General features: G+C 41.0%; 2 protein-coding genes across 8 annotated transcripts in view; one reads left to right on the forward strand and one right to left on the reverse strand.

The window, feature by feature from the left end:
* The window catches only part of palld (palladin, cytoskeletal associated protein), a 69,127-nt gene extending 60,259 nt beyond the window's left edge, over positions 1 to 8,868 (forward strand). For all 7 annotated transcript variants that reach the window (XM_040039817.1, XM_040039821.1, XM_040039816.1 and 4 more), the window contains 8 exons: positions 752 to 973; positions 1,927 to 2,076; positions 2,342 to 2,430; positions 3,546 to 3,678; positions 6,392 to 6,599; positions 6,825 to 6,990; positions 7,308 to 7,441; positions 7,527 to 8,868. In XM_040039817.1, the coding sequence (XP_039895751.1) occupies positions 752 to 973; positions 1,927 to 2,076; positions 2,342 to 2,430; positions 3,546 to 3,678; positions 6,392 to 6,599; positions 6,825 to 6,990; positions 7,308 to 7,441; positions 7,527 to 7,687 (1,263 nt within the window). In that variant the 3' untranslated portion in view covers positions 7,688 to 8,868. The remainder of the gene's footprint in view (positions 1 to 751; positions 974 to 1,926; positions 2,077 to 2,341; positions 2,431 to 3,545; positions 3,679 to 6,391; positions 6,600 to 6,824; positions 6,991 to 7,307; positions 7,442 to 7,526) is intronic.
* Positions 8,515 to 16,972, reverse strand: cbr4 (carbonyl reductase 4). Its single transcript, XM_040039823.1, has 6 exons — positions 16,625 to 16,972; positions 15,800 to 15,950; positions 14,192 to 14,312; positions 13,943 to 14,079; positions 11,961 to 12,095; positions 8,515 to 11,394 (listed from the first exon to the last, which is right to left on the reverse strand). Exons 2-6 carry the CDS (start codon positions 15,942 to 15,944, stop codon positions 11,216 to 11,218), a joined length of 717 nt encoding a protein of 238 aa, XP_039895757.1. The 5' UTR covers positions 15,945 to 15,950; positions 16,625 to 16,972; the 3' UTR covers positions 8,515 to 11,215.
* Positions 16,973 to 18,440: the final 1,468 nt, after the last annotated feature.

Genomic DNA, 18,440 nt, shown 5'->3' on the forward strand with positions numbered 1-18,440 from the left:
CTGGTCGCTTTTTGCGGTTGGTTTGCAAATATTCACAAAAGAGAGTGTTTAGTGTTTGTCCTTATCTGCACCTTTTACTGCCTATTTTCATTTAATGTGCAATATAAATTTTAGATACTAAAGCATGTTGAGAGCTTAATTGCAACATAACCATCAATCAGCACATTTGGTTCTACCACATGTTTGTCCTCACTTTGCTGCCATCACAAAGTGCATGCTGTAGTTTTAGGCCACATCTTTACTTTGAAAGATTTTAACATGGAACCAGCCGCCTCTGTATTATTACCGGATAATAGCTCGCCAGTTCAGGACTTCTATAATTGCTGTGATCCTAAGCAGCACAGCAAGTTCAGGAGGATATATGTTGGCTCTGCAGCTGTGCCCGGAGGCCTGTCATTATCTGTGTGATGTGTCATCAGAGCAAGCTGCTCTGCAGATGTTCTCCACTGCCTCCTCAGAGTTCCAGCACTGAAAGATTGATGAAGATGATGAGAGAGTGCCTCATGTGGATAAAGACAGTTAGGAAATTGGGAGAAAGTTGGTAGTTTCAGTAACCTTGAAGACAGTTTTTATGAGTTTGTAAAAAGTTAAAATTGGGCAAAATGGGTTGTATCGATAGCTGTCCTCACGCTTTTAAATGCACTTGCACTCGCTATGGGTTCACACAAACCACTCACTCTCTCTCACTAATGCAGTGTTTCTGCTGCAGGGTTTGTCTAAATCTATTTTTTTGTCTCTTTTACTTATTTAGGAATACAAAGTGTCGAGCTTTGAGCAGCGTCTGATCAGTGAGATCGAGTACCGTTTGGAGCGTTCTCCGGTGGAGGAATCGGACGATGACGTGGAGCACGATGAGAACTCTGCTGGCCGAGGGGTGGCACCATCTTTCGACCAGAAACTCAAACACTACAAAGTCTTTGAGGGCATGCCAGTCACCTTCTCCTGCAAGATCAAAGGAGACCCCAAACCAAAGGTGAGAGGGTCTACATCGAATTTAGAGAACATCAACGCACTTAAACACAGCTGGGATGATTCATATGTTATTCTGAAGCATTTATTAAGGTTCAAATTCCTGGCTTGAGGGGGTTCCTGATATGTGATGGTGCTGATGGAAAGTGTATATACTGTACATTTATTGTACACTGGGATAAGGAGAGGCTCTTTGCGGGAATACACTCTGGGACTAACTGGCTGGTTGGCTCTGTGTGTATTAATCAGACTGTGTTGACAGGTTTAACGGAAAAAAATAAGAAATGAGATAGGGGCCAAATATTCATGGAGTATTACCTTTCATTCATCCATCCATCCTGTTCTGCTTAGTTAAGACCAGGTGGCAGGGAGCAGCAGCCCAAGAAGAGATGTCTAAACCTATCTTTCCTCAGCTTGTTTCTGGTAGAATGCGACCTAAACAACCCCAACTGCCTCCTTTTGATATGGTAGAGCAGCATCTCTACTATTCCTGTCTTCCTACAGTCTTTAATGAGCCCATTCACCCTTTCCAGGAATAGCCTTTCTGCCACTGTAGCTACGATCTTATTCTTTAAGTCATTACCCATTTATGATTACAGGTGAGGACTGGGGCAAAGCTTCCCCAGTAAATCAAAAGCAATGCCTTTAATCTGTCTGTCAATCTCCAGCTCTCTTCCCCTGTAGCGCGCACTCCATCCTTTTCTGGCTAAGAACAATGTCCTTAGAAGTTTTGCTTTTAGTCCTAGCCACTGTGCTTGCCCAACAGGATCATATCATCTTTAAATAACAAGTTATGAACAGAACTTGTAGCAGAGTCCAATGCCGACCTGGAGTCAGTCTGCCTTATTCCCATCCCATCAAGTATTGCTAGGGAAAAAAAGTGATTTCTTTGCGATGTTAGTGCCAAAGTCAGTCCATGAAAAACTTGTCTGATAATTGTATGATCTTGTGCCGCAGGTCTACTGGTTTAAAGATGGTAAGCAGATCTCTAAGAGGAGCGAGCACTACAGGATCAGCCGAGATCCTGATGGAACCTGCTCCCTGCACACTGCTGCAGCCTCACTGGACGATGACGGCAACTACACCATCTTGGCAGGCAACCCTGAGGTGAGTTGAAAAAACGATGCAAACACCTATGTTCGACTGCCTGTCTGATATGTCACCACTCATAAAAATAATGTTCTCTGGCTTGAACGGGAAGAGGGGGTTGAATGAGACAGGAAAACCCTGAAGAGGTTCCAAAGTTTATGTCGAACAGGCCCTCGAACTGTCTTTTCCAGCTCTAACACTCACATTTCATTTCCTCCTCTCAGTCTGACTTGCCGCTCCTGGCGTTTTATCACCTCATAAGTTCCCTCTCTTCCTCTCTCAGGGCAGGGTGAGCTGCACTGGCAGGATGATGGTCCAGGCGGTGAACCAGCGAGGTCGCAGCCAGCGCTCAGCACCTGGACACATGCGCAGGTGAGGCTGGCAGCAGATGGAGAGAAGACAAACAAAATCTCCGTCTGGCGCGTGTGGTGCAGGCTGTTCACCATCTGCACGTGCTTCTGTGCTCGCTCACACATTTCCGCACGGATTCAAAACAGTCCAAGAAGCTTCTATTTAAGCAAATGTTTGCCGTGAGCTGAATCCCACTGTTCGGGGGAGAAAAGCTCAGTGTTAATGAGAGGGAACACCTGTTAGCATGGCTCTGTTTTTCATTGCTCTAATGGTCTTGTATATGCAGTATGCAGTCGTGCAAGGCCAGATATTGAAAAATGCACTGACGATCGCAGACATTCTTATGGTCGCTTACAGAACATAAAAAACACCTGTAATCTGTTATCAAGATGAACACACCCTGATTAAATTAGAGCTTAAGGATGTTTTGAGTAAGGAGAGAGATCCAGATAACAATCAGTGTCTCCTGCTCTCTTTATTTCTCTCCTTGGCTGATATTCAGGCAGTGTGGTGATGTCACTGTGTTTGAGTATAGTTATAAGAACATCTCCAGGTCCTGTCCTGCTGTACAAGTCTTAAAGAGACTTTTACATGTCACAAAACAGGAAGTGGAAGTAGGGGAAAGAGAACTGGAGGTTTTTTTTTTAACCCTTTAAACCCTAACCCGTCACCGATGACGGTTAGCATTTTTAGCAACTCCAGGCCTCGAGGGCCGGTGTCCTGCAGGTTTTAGATCTCACCTTGGGTCAACACACCTGAATCAAATGATTAGCTCATTACCAGGCCTCTGGAGAACTTCAAGACATGTTGAGGAGGTAATTTAGCCATTTAAATCAGCTGTGTTAGATCAAGGACACATCTAAAACCTGCAGGACACCGGCCCTTGAGGCCTGGAGTTGCCTTCCCCTGGTTTAAAGGGTAAATTAGGTCAGGGTTTAAAGGATTAAAGTATTCTACTCTTTCTGACAGGGGGGATTTCACCTACGATTTTATGTGCTTCCTCGTGTAGCCTTAGTTGAGAGTTTAACAGTCAGCAAATAAAAACTAAAAGTTTGTTCTTTTCCAAAATATCTCATTAATTCAGAGCTTAAATTTTAATCCCAGAAACCCTTTGTCTGTCTCTCTCTCTCTATCAGGCCCAGGTCCAGGTCTAGAGACAGCGGTGATGAGAACGATAACATCCAAGAGCGTCACTTCCGCCCCCACTTCCTGCAGGCGCCTGGTGACCTCATTGTTCAGGAAGGCCGTCTGTGTCGAATGGACTGCAAGGTAAATACACACCTCTAGTGTAACATGTGCCAGCATGGGTGTACACGGTGATAAAACAGAGGAAGGAAGGAACTATGGTTGTACTGTGGTTGCTCAGTCAATTAATAACAATATTAAAAACACCTATACAGCACTTTTTAACAATGTTACAAAATGTTTCACAATTAGAACTTCTTGCATTACATGAACAAGCGTACATATACCAATGTGCTGTGCATACAGCTTTTATTATTGTAGGAGGTCAAGTCGATGAAATGGTCCAAATCTGGAAGCATCGAGTTTTTCCACAGTGTTTGGACTGATGTGATGTAATAGCACATGGCAGGTTTTATTAGTGGCAGCCTGATTCTCTTTTCAGTCTGTTTTGAGAAAGGTCTTCCCTGTTAAAACTGTTAATATATGGCTAGCACTGCTGCCAGACAGAAACGGTCCTGATTTCAGAACTTTCTATGTGGAGATTGCAAACCCTCCCTGTTTTTACCCAGGTTTTCTTCAGGAACTCAAAAACAACATATAAGGTTGATGGCCTGGCACACTCTTACAAAAGAAGTTTCTAATATCAAAAGCTGCACATGGTTGAAAAAGTAATTTCGATAACTATTTTTTTATCTTTTGTAAATATAGTCATAACTTTTTATGTATTAATGTGGCATTACTGCATTATATTTACATAAGGAAACTGGAAGACCCAATGATAGGCAAACCCAGGTACCAGTGAATGTTTGGCCCAAATTTGGTCCAAATCTACAGTTGTTGGTCTACTTTTGGCCTTGATCGACGGACATTGGCTCAACGCTGACCCCTCTTATATGGGCCATATATCAGTTGTACTGTAGCATTAGGGTCACATCTGGCACACAAAAACATCTGGGAAGTGCTACACAAATAAACTAGACAAATGAGGGGAGTGCTTATGAAAAGTCTTACCTATTTGTTAAAAAATGTGCTTTTGGGTGACATTTAAATTAAACCACAGAATCAACTAATATGATCAAGTCAGGTAGCCTGTTCCAAAGTCTATCTCCTTTAGCCTAAAAGAGAGGCAAGACAGGGTTGTTGTTTTTTTATGTGATTACTGCTAATATTTCTGAGCAACCTATTGCTGCCTTTTGGAGCAGTTAAATACAAGAGAACAATAATCTTAAAATTATCTTAATGGGATGGTTTTAAAATAGACAGATTCAAAATTCAACTGCTGGTCAAAACAATAAAAAGATCCTTAGTGGTGAACTTGCCAGTGATGAGTGCAATATAATGGCTGACCTCGTTAGCAAAAGAAGTTTGGGGCAGTGACAAGGAGATGGAGAGTAAAAGAAGCTAAACAATCATTAATGATGTCAGGTTTAATGGACAGAGGTGGTTAAGAATGAATTGTGACTGTTTAGTTGCAGGTAAAATTAGCTACACTGTATCACTTTGGTGCTTTCACTGGTGAATTATTCAAATGAGCGGTATAGTTTTTGATCAACTGTTAGAAAAAGGGAGTTGGTTTTGAGATGCTGCGTTTTTGATGTAAAAAAGAAGAAAAAACAAACTTTTTGTTTTTTGGGTTTGTGTTTTTTCTTTGGTTGAGTATGGCGTGTCAAGCTATGAACTTTAATGTGCCTGTGGTTTCAGCCCTGTGTGTTACAATCTGTCATTTGAACTTTAACCCTACTCACCAAGCCATTGCTTTGATTTAACCTGCTGTGCTTATTGAATAGACTGCAGGTGAACACACTATCGCTGCTATTCTTTGATAAACCAAAGAGTCTAAAATAAGTGAGACGTGACTAGAAAGAAAGATGCCCGCACCAAAGAGAATATGTTAATCATAGTAATAGAGAAAAAACCATTTCAAATCCACCCTTTAATTCAGCGTCTGTATTGCTTTCAGGGAGGCTCCATGTCAGTGCTGCCAAGGAAGCATTTCCCTTTCCGTGCATTCCAGTTCCTCTAGTGAACTAGCGCAGACAAGATTTTTCATCACTTTATGAATGGCTCACAACAGACAGACAGGGCACACAGGTGTCATTTTTCAGGGATTAAGTGGGATCAGGTTTTTCTAAAATTATTTCCCCTTACACCACTCCCACCACCCGTGCTCGTTTTCTTTCTTCATCCCCTCCATCTTCACCTCGTCTCCCTGCGGCCTGAGGCACCGAGGAACCTCTTTGAAAAGCTGGTGCATGTAATAAAATAAAGCAGACCCACAATTAACTCTCTATAAAAAGCCTGTCTTTTTGGGCCTTTCAGAAATAAACCCAGAGTCTCCATTCCTTCAGAGCTCTTAATGTCGAAGATATTTATAGCAAATATCTATTTGCAGGTCATTTGAGGCTTTCTAGATTTTCCGTTCTTAAAATGTCTCAACTTCTAGATGCGCACTGGTTTCCTTCCAGAAGTACTTATCACTGCTTAGTCTGCTGTTTTGTGAGAATGTGAACATTGTAATAGTGGCACATTTTCCATGTGGGCCAGAGGCAGCAGAGCAGGTGTTGGGTTTCTCTGCAAAGAGAAACATGTCTTCTCCGAGTCCAGTTTATTCCCGTGACAAAGCATGCAGGTGACCAGTCTCCCCCAGACAAACAAAGATTAACTAAACTGTTTTCATACTCCCAATAAACACGAACATGCGGATAACAATCAAATTCCTCCAACAAAAACAGGCACGACGTGAGCATTCATGCATTCACTCAAATGTAATGTCTTCTGTGTTTTTCCCCTCCTGTAGGTGAGCGGCCTGCCCACTCCTGACCTCATCTGGCAGTTGAACGGACAGACCATCCGCCCTGATTCTGCCCATAAGATGCTGGTGAGAGAAAACGGCGTGCACTCGCTGGTCATCGAACCTGTGACCAGCCGCGACGCAGGCATCTACACCTGCATCGCCAGCAACAGAGCCGGCCAGAACTCTTTCAACCTGGAACTCATCGTTGCAGGTAAACAGAACGATCAGCACGAACAGAGACTTTTTTTTTTTTTTTTTAATGGGGTGGCATTTGAGGGACTCATGGGAAAGCAGACCGTTCTAGGGTTAATAACGTCTAAATTAGAAACTACCTGGAAACTAACTTTAACTGTGAATGGCTTCCATAAACATCCAGCAGGAGATGTTGCTGTCCTGGTCCATTAGTGCATCTAAGTAACACCTTCTCTCTCCTTAGCCAAAGAGATGCACAAGGCCCCTTCATTCATCGAGAAACTGCAGAACACGAGCGTTGCAGAGGGTCATCCTGTGCGACTGGAGTGCCGTGTGACGGGGGTTCCCTATCCGCAGATCTTCTGGAAGAGGGAGAATGAGTCTTTCACTCACAACACAGACAGAATCAGGTAAACAGGAATAAGTAAACCAAACTGGTTTGGTGACTTTGCCCTAAAATGAGATTTAGAAAGCATTTTCCCCAGTAAGTTATACAAGCCCTAAACATGTGCACAGTTACGGTTTCAATAACATTTCAATCCAGAGGAGTAGGGAGATCACGCCATCACAGCACCAACACATGCGATGACAATTCATATTATAGATACAGTACGCCAAGAAAAACAATATTTAAATATTACCTTATTTTATGTAAGTGTCATGTCTCTGACGTCTGATGTATATCAGTTATCTGATGTATGTCAATGCTCTTTCTCCTCTTTCCCAGCATGCACCAGGACAACTGTGGCTACCTATGTATGATCATCCAGCCAGCCTTGAAAGAAGATGCCGGCTGGTACACCGTGTCAGCCAAGAATGACGCCGGCATCGTATCCAGCACCGCTCGGCTTGATGTCCACAGTAAGTCCAAGCTATCACACACTTCTCCCTGAATCCAGCATTTTCCTTTATACAAACTATTTAAATACTTCTATTCCTTCTTTAGCTCAATGGCAGCAGCCTAACCTCCCAAAGCCAAAAAAGGTGCGTCCCTCCACCAGCCGCTACGCAGCACTGACGGAGAGAGGTCTGGATGTGAAGGCGGCCTTCTTCCCCGACTCCAGCCCAGTGCAGCCCGGAGGCCTGGTGGAAAGCGACGACCTGTAGAGACGAGTCAGAGGTGTGAGGATTACCCAGAAAAGCCAGAAAGCTGCCTGTGATCCGGGCACTCCTAACGAGGAGAGGCAGAGTATATTCTTGTCCACCACCAATGAACTGCAGATACTGAATTTAAGCTTGGGTGGGCAAAGTGAGAAAGGTGTTGCCATGCTTCTTTGTTCTAAATAGGATGACACAACACTAATGTATTACAGAATTCATCAAGTTGTTTCCCCAAGTTTCATTTTATTAACTGGATCTGGAAGTGATTGAGGTGTTTACCACAAGAAAAGACTGTTCAGTGTATGCCTGACTCTGTTTTACCCTTTAAAGTGCCTTTTTCTTTCTGTAAAGATACAAAAAAATGAAACCAAATCACTATGCATGTTCAAGTGGTGCCATTTGCAATTCACCAACTAATACTGTATTTATAAGTAGCAATCACACCAGCTGAGGAAACGAGACTGAATGATTCAAAGCATCGTAGCTTGGACGAAGGAGATCACCCACTTTTGTGAGGGCTTATGTAGCACAGTGCAGATAGTTAAAGCATCATACAATCTGCGCTTTTAGGTTGTAGATCAGATACTGGACAAGGCCGGACCTTACAAACGGTGTTTTTTGTTGTTGTTTTTGTTTTGGGGGGGCAGAAGACATTTAACGTTTGGTTAAAAGGATGTGTATGTGCAGCAGACCTTAAGGAAAGTTGGTTTTAACAAGAGAAAATGGGAGTAAAAGCAAGTCAGTGGAGGGATGTGAAGTGTAATACTGAAAAACTAAAATGATGGTGGGTTATTTAGGTGATTACTTTTTCTTCTTCTTTGATTTTCTTTTCCTTTTTTTGAAGTGTGAATTGAAACGTTCTCACTTAAGAGAGGGTGCTGTGAAGGGTTTCAGTGTTTTTCGTCACACACATCACAGATTGTCCATTTTATTTTTGTATGGAAAAAAAAAATGCTATTTACTTTCCAAAGCAATCTTAACATAAATTATATTTGCAACCTTCAGTTCACCGATAAAACAATCCTGTCTATCATGAAGTTTTATAAATATATTTACTGCCTTAAATCACTTAATGCAAACACAGTTTCTTTGCATGTTTTTTGGACACTTGTACAGTGCCAAGTAACTTTTACTAGGATGCATTTAAAAAAAAAAAAAAACCTGCTTCTTTCCTTCAGTATTCATGGGTAATAAACACTCTCAACATTAAGAAATCAACAGCAAAGCATATTTATATCTACGATTTGTCTCCTTTGTGGGCATCTTTTTTTCTGAGCTTCGGTCAGCTGACACTTTGTGTTTGCACATTTCTATGCCAATCAATGCCTGTATATGGATTGTTCTCCTGATACTATTTTAGGTTATAAAATGTTAATAAAAAAAATCAAACTCTTCAGGCACAGTGTGAATGTTTTTGTGGACTGGTAGGCTTCTCTAAAACAAAAGGATGCCAAAAGGCATATTATCGGTCACAGGAAATGCCACTTGTGCTAAAAATGTTAAAAAGCTATAAAGTCAAGCAGTGATTTGGCACAGTGATTCCCAACAAGGGGTACATGTACTGTGCAAAAGTCTCAAGCCACCCCTCAGTTCTTTTTACTTTGCTTCTTTGGAGCCACACCTTCCTGCAATTTTTTAAAGTGGTCTTGAGCAATAGCTCGCCAGGGTTTCTGGGGAACTACTGATCAAGTAAAAACATCTTTGTGTTGTAGATAAAGTACAACATGTTCATTCAAGCATCGTGCCTTAATCTACTCACTCTATTAGTGATTTTTGTCCTTATCTGGAAAGTTTCACTGATTTCAGCAGCAAAATTAAACTATTTTATATACTTTGTGTCACTGCGACTCTCGTGTGGCCTGATATTATTATTCATGTTAATCGGTTCTGTTCACACCTGGTATAACCATGCTATTGTTGAACCCAACCCTTGCTGTAAAACGTCAAATCTAACCTGGATTTATTCTTACCTGGAAAGTTATAGCTAGGGATAAGCCCAGGTGACCTTAATTGCCAAAGATTTTAGAAAAGATTGTAGCTGAGAAGCCTTTTAGGAAATGCATAACACTTTTTATAAATTTTAGTTATAATTTTATAAATTACATTTGACTGAAACTGCCCTTCTTAGGGTTACAAATGACATTTTGATGGGTCCAGATGCTGGGAATTACACTGTTCTGCTTTTGATACTGCGTCACTGTTACACAGTCACATTAAACAGGTTACATCAAGTAGTGGGTGTGTCTGGATCAGCGTTAGGCTGGTTTAAATCTTACCTTGCAGACTTACCCGTTCTGTCTGTATTAATCATTTCCTGTCAGAAAAGGCTGCCTTGTCCTGTCTAGAGCAGCTGTTCCAGATGGTGTCATCACCCAAAACCTTGGGTCTCTAAGCTCCTCTCTTAACTGATCGTCAGGAAATGTGAGCACTTTTATAAAAGCAGAAGTTTTGTGTGTTGCTGGTCTGGAGCATTCAGGTTTTAACACAAAACCAAGGTTTCTGGAGTGAACATCACAGCAAACATCAGATGATGCAAAAAAAGTAAATATATAGTAACCTAAAAAATAAATAGTAACCTAAAAGTAGACCAGATTCAGTTTAAAATGAGTTTAAATAGACTTGAAAAATGGCTGTTGAGTCCATCTACCTGGCTGGCTGCTCCGTTTAGAAAGACATACAACACTTAGAGGAGAAATGCACACAACAGCCCCCCACACACTGTAGCTCATTTAAAGTCCAGGTTTTGATAACAGCTTTGCAAATCTCATCAGTGAGCATGACAGTCACCTCTAGCCCCACACATCCACAGTACAGGTCCAGAGCAGTAACTAGACACTCAAAACATTCCCAGCACTAAAAATCCCCCCCTACCTCCACCGCTACCTTTAATTCCCTCCAGCTGCAGCCCCAAATGCCTCCTCGCTCTATAGGCCGCGCCAGAGGTGGGCTTGGGGGGCGCAGGCAGGAGGCTGTGGAGGGCAACATGTGGCGGCTGTGAGGGGGTCTCCCAGGGGGACATGGGGAACAAAACATGAGCGTAAGGATCAGTGGCGTGCAAGCGGGCGGGTGCTTTACAGTCATGGAAAAAGACCAACAGCGTTAAATTCACTGATCAAATTTAGGACCCCAGGGCACGGAGGTCTGGACTAGGCCAGACACTCTGGAGTCAGCAGCGTTAGTCATGACTGACTCTCAAAGGCCACGCCCACTGTGGCTAAACAGAGTGACTCAGCAGAAGAAAGTAAATGAGTTTTAACAACATACATTATGTTTGCTTTAATCTGAAGGCTTTTGCAGTAGCAATACATCTGATACGAGTAATAAACACACATCTCACAATCCAGCAGCTTACCAGGTATCACTTTTAACTTAGTTTGGGCAGAGCTCTAGATTTAACTTAAGATGTAAGGCTTTAAGTTCAAAAGTTTTTCTTTTTGTTATCAGTCATAAATTTCTCAATCGACAGTGACACTTAATGCCTAAAATAAGACACTGAATATTCAAAACAGTAGCTCCGGAGGAAGCTGTTACTCCCTACATGGCCAGCTGCAGCCCTCCGTCCACCACCAGCGCTTCTCCTGTAATGTAGCGGGACTCCAGGAGGAAGAGGACGGCCCGGGCTACCTCCTCCGGCTCTCCAAATCTCCCCAGAGGGATGGAGCGCTCTAAAGCCTCCTCTCTCATCCCTGCAGTCATGTCAGTGTGGATAAAACCTACCAAAAGATGGGGAAAAAACAGCAATGAGATGACAGAGACTGACACAAGCAGTGCTTTGTACTAATTACCAATCACTAATCTAAGGATCTAATCTTCGCTGCAAGTTGCATTGGAGCAGAGAGTGTCAAGTGGCAGGGATGAAAGTGAGGCCACGGTTCTTAGGAATATAAGGCAGCTGGAGGAAAGTTAGGGATGAGTTGCTGCCTTACGTGGAGAAGCTCAAGTATCTCATGGTCTTGTTCATGAGTGGGAGAAGTCAACAAGAGATTTGTGTTTGTTTTACGGTACTGCGTTTGTGTCTGTTTGCATCAGTGACTGTATATAAACTCATTGGTTTGGTATTAGGTATTTGTCCACACAGTCTACTCAAAGAGATACACAACCACTTGCGCGCAGTCCTCCAAGGAACCAACAACACGTAGCTCGATATAAATGACACTACGCGTAAATTGAACGCTGACTGGTTAAAGGGCTCAGTGTGGTTCTCTGATAGCAGTGGATTGTAGCAGATATTGAGAAGACAGAGAGAGAAAAGTGAAAGAATCAGAAGCATATTCTGTACCTGGAACCAGGAGGTTAACCCTGATATTACGTGAAGCAACTTCTTTAGCCAAGGAGCGAGTGAAACCCTCTAGACCAGCTTTACTGGCACTGTAGACACACTGGCCAGAGTTCCCTTTCAGGCCCACAACAGAGCCTGCAGACATGACCAGAGAAATCCATTAAGATGACTTGATTCCACATTTAATATGAATCACAATCAAGTTACCTGACTCCCAGCGTGCTGGATGAAGAATTTGTTACTCTGTCTGTATAATTTCATAGATTTTCTTTACAAAGAAATATAAACACTGTAAACCTTGAGGGAGAATTCACATTAATATTATTATAGCCGTGCTTGTGGTTTCAGATTCTGGTTGGATTTTCTTACAGGATGCAGTCAATCCGGTGCTTCTTAAGAGCTGCAGTCCCAGGTGTTGGTGGCATTCGAGATTTCAACAAAGCCCTTCTAGGAGCAAGTCTTACCATCTTGAAACAGCTTGAGCCGTTACTTAGGTATATTCAAGTTACTTTTAATTTCAGTTGTCCCTGTGACGAGTGCAGTGTATACTTTCCTTTAGTCTGCAACATCAGAGACCAATAAACTGACCAGGAAGGCTGACTCTGAGAGGAAGTCCCTCAACAAACTTTTATCCATTGTGGATAATCCCGACCACCCTCTGCACCACTTACTGAACAGGCAGCAGAGAACTTCCACTAACAGACTGATTTAGGTAATCTCTTCCTCATGCAGTAATGTTTATAACTCCACACATCTGTTTAGCAGAGAATCATCTGTTCTTTCACCTCACAGCTTTTTTTTCCCCAAGCCTGCACCGTTTACTACACTTTCCCCAATACTGAGACTAATATCATCTGCCATTAACTAAACTTGTTGTTTTCTGTTACATTTAGTATTTTATTATATTCTATATGATTTTGTTTCACTTTATTTTATGGTGCTACATATAGAAGCAGTACACAGTTGTTATTCTGTAAATTATGTAGGTTGTTTTTAGCCTCTCAAACTGCTTTTTTCAACAAATACATATTATTTTCTGTATTTAATGTACCAACAAAACAAAGAAAAAAAAGAAAACAACTGGAACACTAGAAACTCAAACTTTACCGCCTACTTGTGCCACCATCTTTTCTCTGGGAGGTTTCTATTCAGGATTCTTTTAGTAACCTCTCTCTCTCACTCATAATGTATCTGATTACAGTTCATGAGGAAAAAGAAACATAAAACCATACATCCACAAGCTTGTTGCGTGAATTCAAAGAAATTGTCAGTATCTGATTTTATTTGGACTAAAATGAGCACAAAATTACGGTGGCCCTGAGAGGCCAAACGGACTGCAACTTAAGAAAACACCAGCAATAAGAAAAACGCTGCAAAAGCACACAAAACACAATGGAAATAGGAGAAACGACAACAGAAATAGGAAAAAACTGATTTCCAAAAGCACAAGGGAAGTGTTTCTGGGGAGACAATAACCCAACGGACAAGTTGCACGAACCCAAAGCATGCTTGGTGTGTTTTATCATGATTCATATAATACTGATGATGGATTTTTAGGCTAATAGTTAGGCTAACACACTTACCTCTCATCTTTTCTTTCCTCACAAAACCGATAGATCCTCCACTTCTTTTAAGTGTCTCCCAGCGCAATTCTTAGCATATTTTGGTCCCTGCAACATTGGGTTATTGTCTCCCCAGAAACACTTTCCTTGTGCTTTTGGAAATCTGTTTTTTCCTATTTCCGTTGTCTTTTTTCCTATTTCTGTTTTGTTTTTTCCTATTTCCGTTGTGTTTTGTGTGCTTTTGCAGCGTTTTTCTTATTGCTGGTGTTTTCTTAAGTTGCAGTCCGTTTGGCCTCTCAGGGCCACCGTACAAAATAATATCCTCCTTAAAGGGTACACTGACTTGAATCTATAAAAGTAGTAACACAGCCATCTAGTGGTTAAATTGAAGACACACCACTAATGTGAATCATCAAGTACCTATATTAACAATAGCTGCTCCTTGGCTGTGCAGCATGCTGCGCAGCGCTGCCCTGCAGGTCAACATGGAGCCCAGCAGGTTGGTGTGAAGCAGAGCCACCATGTCCTCTGTTTTGGTCCTCAGTAGCAGACCATCCCTGTGCAAACAGACAACAGCAACTTGCAGGGGTTCAGCATTTACATGCGTCTAAATATGTCTGCAAATGCAGCTGAGAATCAGTAGAGGTGTCAACTTCAGTGCTTGCTCACCTGTTGATACCGGCTGCGTTCACGAGATAGGAGATGTTTCCACAGGTCTTCTGGATCATTTCAAATGTTTTCTGCACCTCCTGTTCTTTAGAGATGTCACAGCTAAAAGCAATGTGCTCATCTAGAGAGGACACACATCAGATCTACTGTCGGCATCACTACAGTATGTTTATAAAGGTCCTCTAAGTCTACACTGAACACTATATTTAATTAAAAATGGGTGTAGCTTCTGAGTGCTTTAAACCTGCAGTCTTTCTAATGGCCAGCAGGGGGCGACTCCTCTGGTTGAAAGTCTGACTGTATAGTTGCCGTGAGAAAACTACCATGTCTTCTAACTTGGTTTATGACCTCAATAAACTATTTACTGATGAGTTTATGTTCTCAAGCTCTCATTTCAAGCCTTGCCAAATACAAAACAGTGTTGTCTTCGTAAAATATGTTCGACGTTATAGTCACAAAGGATTATACAAAGGTTAATGGTTTATGATATTTAACATGTGACTGACTGACAAGTTACTAGAGTGCACAGAGTCTCTCTGTTTAGTCACATCTAGTTTCAAAGCCAAAAAACCCTCAGTGTGAGATATCATACCAATGTCATGTCCATCTTTTACTTACAGTTGATGGCAGTGTAGAGCTAGACTATTTAAAATAAATATCCCACCCATATTTATAAAGAAAGAAGGAGCTACATGCTTGTTTATTTATAATGTGTACTTGCAAAGACTAAATCAAAATGATACAGAGAAGTCTTTAATTGTATTATTTGTAATTTTGAATAAATCTACACAAGGAGGTTTTGATGCATATTTTTATTTACTCTGTTTGATCTGAACTGTATCTGTGACTCCATTTTCTTCTGCTTATCTAGTGGGTAAATGAAACTTCTTAAAACATCTCAATTATAAATACTCCTCACATTACAAAAATTACAAAAACTTAAACTAACTGTGAAATTCATTCTTTTTTTTCCTTCTCAAAATTTGGCTTTTCGGTGTTGTAAGTAAGAATGAAGACAACATATGCTGTTGTTCTCTGTTGTTTTTGCCAATTTCATAACAAATCTGTATTTTAAGCTTGAGTAAATTAAGCCATACTTTTGAAAATAAAAATTGGTAATTTTCCTTTAGAGGATGGCCGTTGTGCAGAAAAAAGCACGCTAATGAAAAGCTCTAATAGCTCTGGCACATGTCTGTACACTTTACTCATTAACTCATTTATTAGACCAAAATCCAGGGTAAGGTTTACGCCACAGCTACCTTAAATCAACATTATTGGTAATTACCAAAATAATTTTTTATGTTTCTGGAATGGTTAATCCACCAGTTTGTGCAAGCTTGTTAATAAAAATAATATTTTTAATGCTAAAAAAATTTGCTATTTTACTAAAAATGTTTCAGTGGTTGAATGTTCTGCTTGATTAATTTAGTTCTGAGAGAAGTCCAGTGTGCTGGTTATAATTTGGGTATTAAAACAACAATTCAGTTCAGTGAGTTCAGTAATTTAATTTGTTTTTCGCAGACTTCTAAAATACTTGTGCTTTCTTTTTATATCCGGTGATCTAATAATTTTGTTAAGCACTGTATTACACACAGCACAGCATTATACCTCCATGCAGAGATGCCACAGTTGCCTGGGCGACGTCTTTGTTCCTGGAGACGACGGCTACCCTGCAGCCTCTTTCTGCCAGCAGGCAGGACACTGCTTTCCCAATGCCTCTGGAACCCCCACACACTACTGCCAGTCTGGACATGATGACCTGCAGGAGAGGCAACAGCTCAATTACAGCTACAGAACAGCATCCGGACTATCTCAGATGAAACACAGGAGAGACATGCCTGCTTCCCTTTATGCTCTTCATAAGTCGATGGTGTAGTCTGATTATTGAATGGAAGCTACACAGCATAAATACACAGCATTTTTATCCCTTGTTCCATATTTCAATCGGCTCTGCAGGCACTTTTTTCTAAAGTCTGGCTGAAGAAAGTAGGGAACGCTTTTATTATAGTCATTATAGCTCCTAAAATTTGGAGCAGTCTTCTTCGGCCATCATCGGGTTGTTTGAATGTGTGATTTGTTTTAAAAACTCATTTTATAGTATAGTATATATTTTTCTTTAATCTTTCCCCCATTATTTTGGCACAAAGTTTATATCTATTTAAGTGCACGGAAGCGCGCGTGCTGGGATGAATACGTGACGGTAAGGTTGGTTGTTTGTCTGTATGGGTCTAGGCAAGTAAACACAGCCAAGATTATAAAACATGACACCCTGTCTTAACACGTGGGACAAAATGCTCTGCAGCACAACACAAAGTAGGACACCGGGTCACTTCAGTGAGGCTAAGAGTCACAGTCGCTGTCCGGTAAATAGTAGCCGTATTTAGCTTTAAATGTGATCGTACAGTTACGTTTATGCAGCGATATGATACTTACCTCGTTTTTCTGAGTCTAACACCCCGTTTGAGAAACACTGTTACAAATGTAACAAATGTTATTTACTGAACAAATAAAGAATACCAGAGGAGCGGGTAGTCATGGGCGCCGCCATGTTTTTTGTTGTTATTGTGCTGGTCGTTGTTAGTCGGTAGAGGGCGCTGTGGTAACGCTGGATTGGCTGAACTGAACCAGCACTGCTTTGATTGATTGGTGATTTTTTTTAACCTTTACCCAGCCACTGTAGTTCCACCCTACACTGTCCACTGTACTTTACACCCTGTGTACACTGACCCACTTTGCCATCTGACATTTGCTGTGCTTGTTTTGCTATATTTAGTCTGACCTTTTTATTCGTTTTTGTTGATCTATTTTACTTTAAAGAATCACTTTATTGTAATATATTCAAAAGCTTCTGACATAGTTTTATTATATATTTTTTAAAATATTTTTATTTATCTAGCTTATTTACTTCCCTTGATTTAGCTGTTAGAGTGCTTGTTATCTCAGTAAGCTGTTTTATTTTGTTATATCCTACTTTTTTTTTAAATGGGCTTTTTTGTTAGAAATTATATTTATTGTTTTAACTGATGTAGCACAGGAACTTTTTTCAAACGTTTTTTTCAACGTTTTTCAAATAAATACAGCATACCTCATCTTTATCTTACTGCCAGTGAAATAGCACTGTGATTTCTATTTGCAGCCATTCATTTTTCCACATTGTTCCCTTGTGGAAATATATCTCATGAAGAAAAGCAAATCTGTCATCAGTGCACACAAAAAAAAGAAAAAAGAAAAAAAATTAATCATGTTGAGACCGGTTTGGTGGCCTTGGCCCACACCTGGACAGTTCATCAGTCTGAGACTTATTCTGCCAGATTGATTTGCTGAAGCGAAATCACATTCATCACCTGTGCCAGAGTGGATATGTAGCCCTCAGCGCTGTGAATCATACACAGTATAAAGGGAACAAAATGCAAACACTACAAACAGTTTGATTTCTCTAAATGTGGTGACTCTAAGCCTGTCAACCGAGAGTTCATTAGGTGTGCTTGTGCATCAGAGAGACACTGGACTGAATTTCTTTTCAGAGAAAGAAAACACTTTATTTATTTAGTTCCTGGAACTATTTTGCCTGATCATTGGGGTTATTTTTAAATGCTGTCACATTTTCTTCATGCCCTACAAAAACACACATTTACTTTTCTGGTATAATTGCACAGAAAATCTATTCCAAGAAGCCAAGCACATAACTCCTGCCGTTTCCTCAGGCACTGTTAAAAAGTTCAAGGAGGACTTGATTCCTTTTGCTGCAGTCAACTGAATCAGCTCACACGCCTTGTGCTTAAACGTTATCAAGAATTGTTGACCTTGGGGCCTTAATTCTTTAACTCTACACAGCACTCCTAACTCTGAATATTTTACCTGCGCTGTGCACACATAGCTTTGCCTATATTTACACACAGTCCCTACCCAACCTGTAACTCACAGTCCTGTCAACCTGAAATATTCCTGCAACAGATTTAGCACATGTGCATAATCTACTAAAGCACAACAACCCAAGTGGACAGATGATATAACACAACCTAGAATTACAAATAATGATTAAAGTGTAAATGTTCCTTACAAGACACTTTTCCCCCCTTATTCCTCCTCACTATAGTCTCATACTTATATATTGGAGTAACTTATTTCCATGGAAACCCATCCTCTGCAGGGAGCTGTGTGCAACACAATGACCTCTCTGGGTGCTTGTCAGTTCCTGTCAACATTTCCCAGCTGAACACTCTGGGAAGGCTCACCTCTCTTTACTCTG

This window comes from Simochromis diagramma, unplaced genomic scaffold (genome assembly GCF_900408965.1).
Source record: "Simochromis diagramma unplaced genomic scaffold, fSimDia1.1 OVJJ01000026.1, whole genome shotgun sequence".
In the NCBI taxonomy this organism is placed as follows: domain Eukaryota; kingdom Metazoa; phylum Chordata; class Actinopteri; order Cichliformes; family Cichlidae; genus Simochromis; species Simochromis diagramma.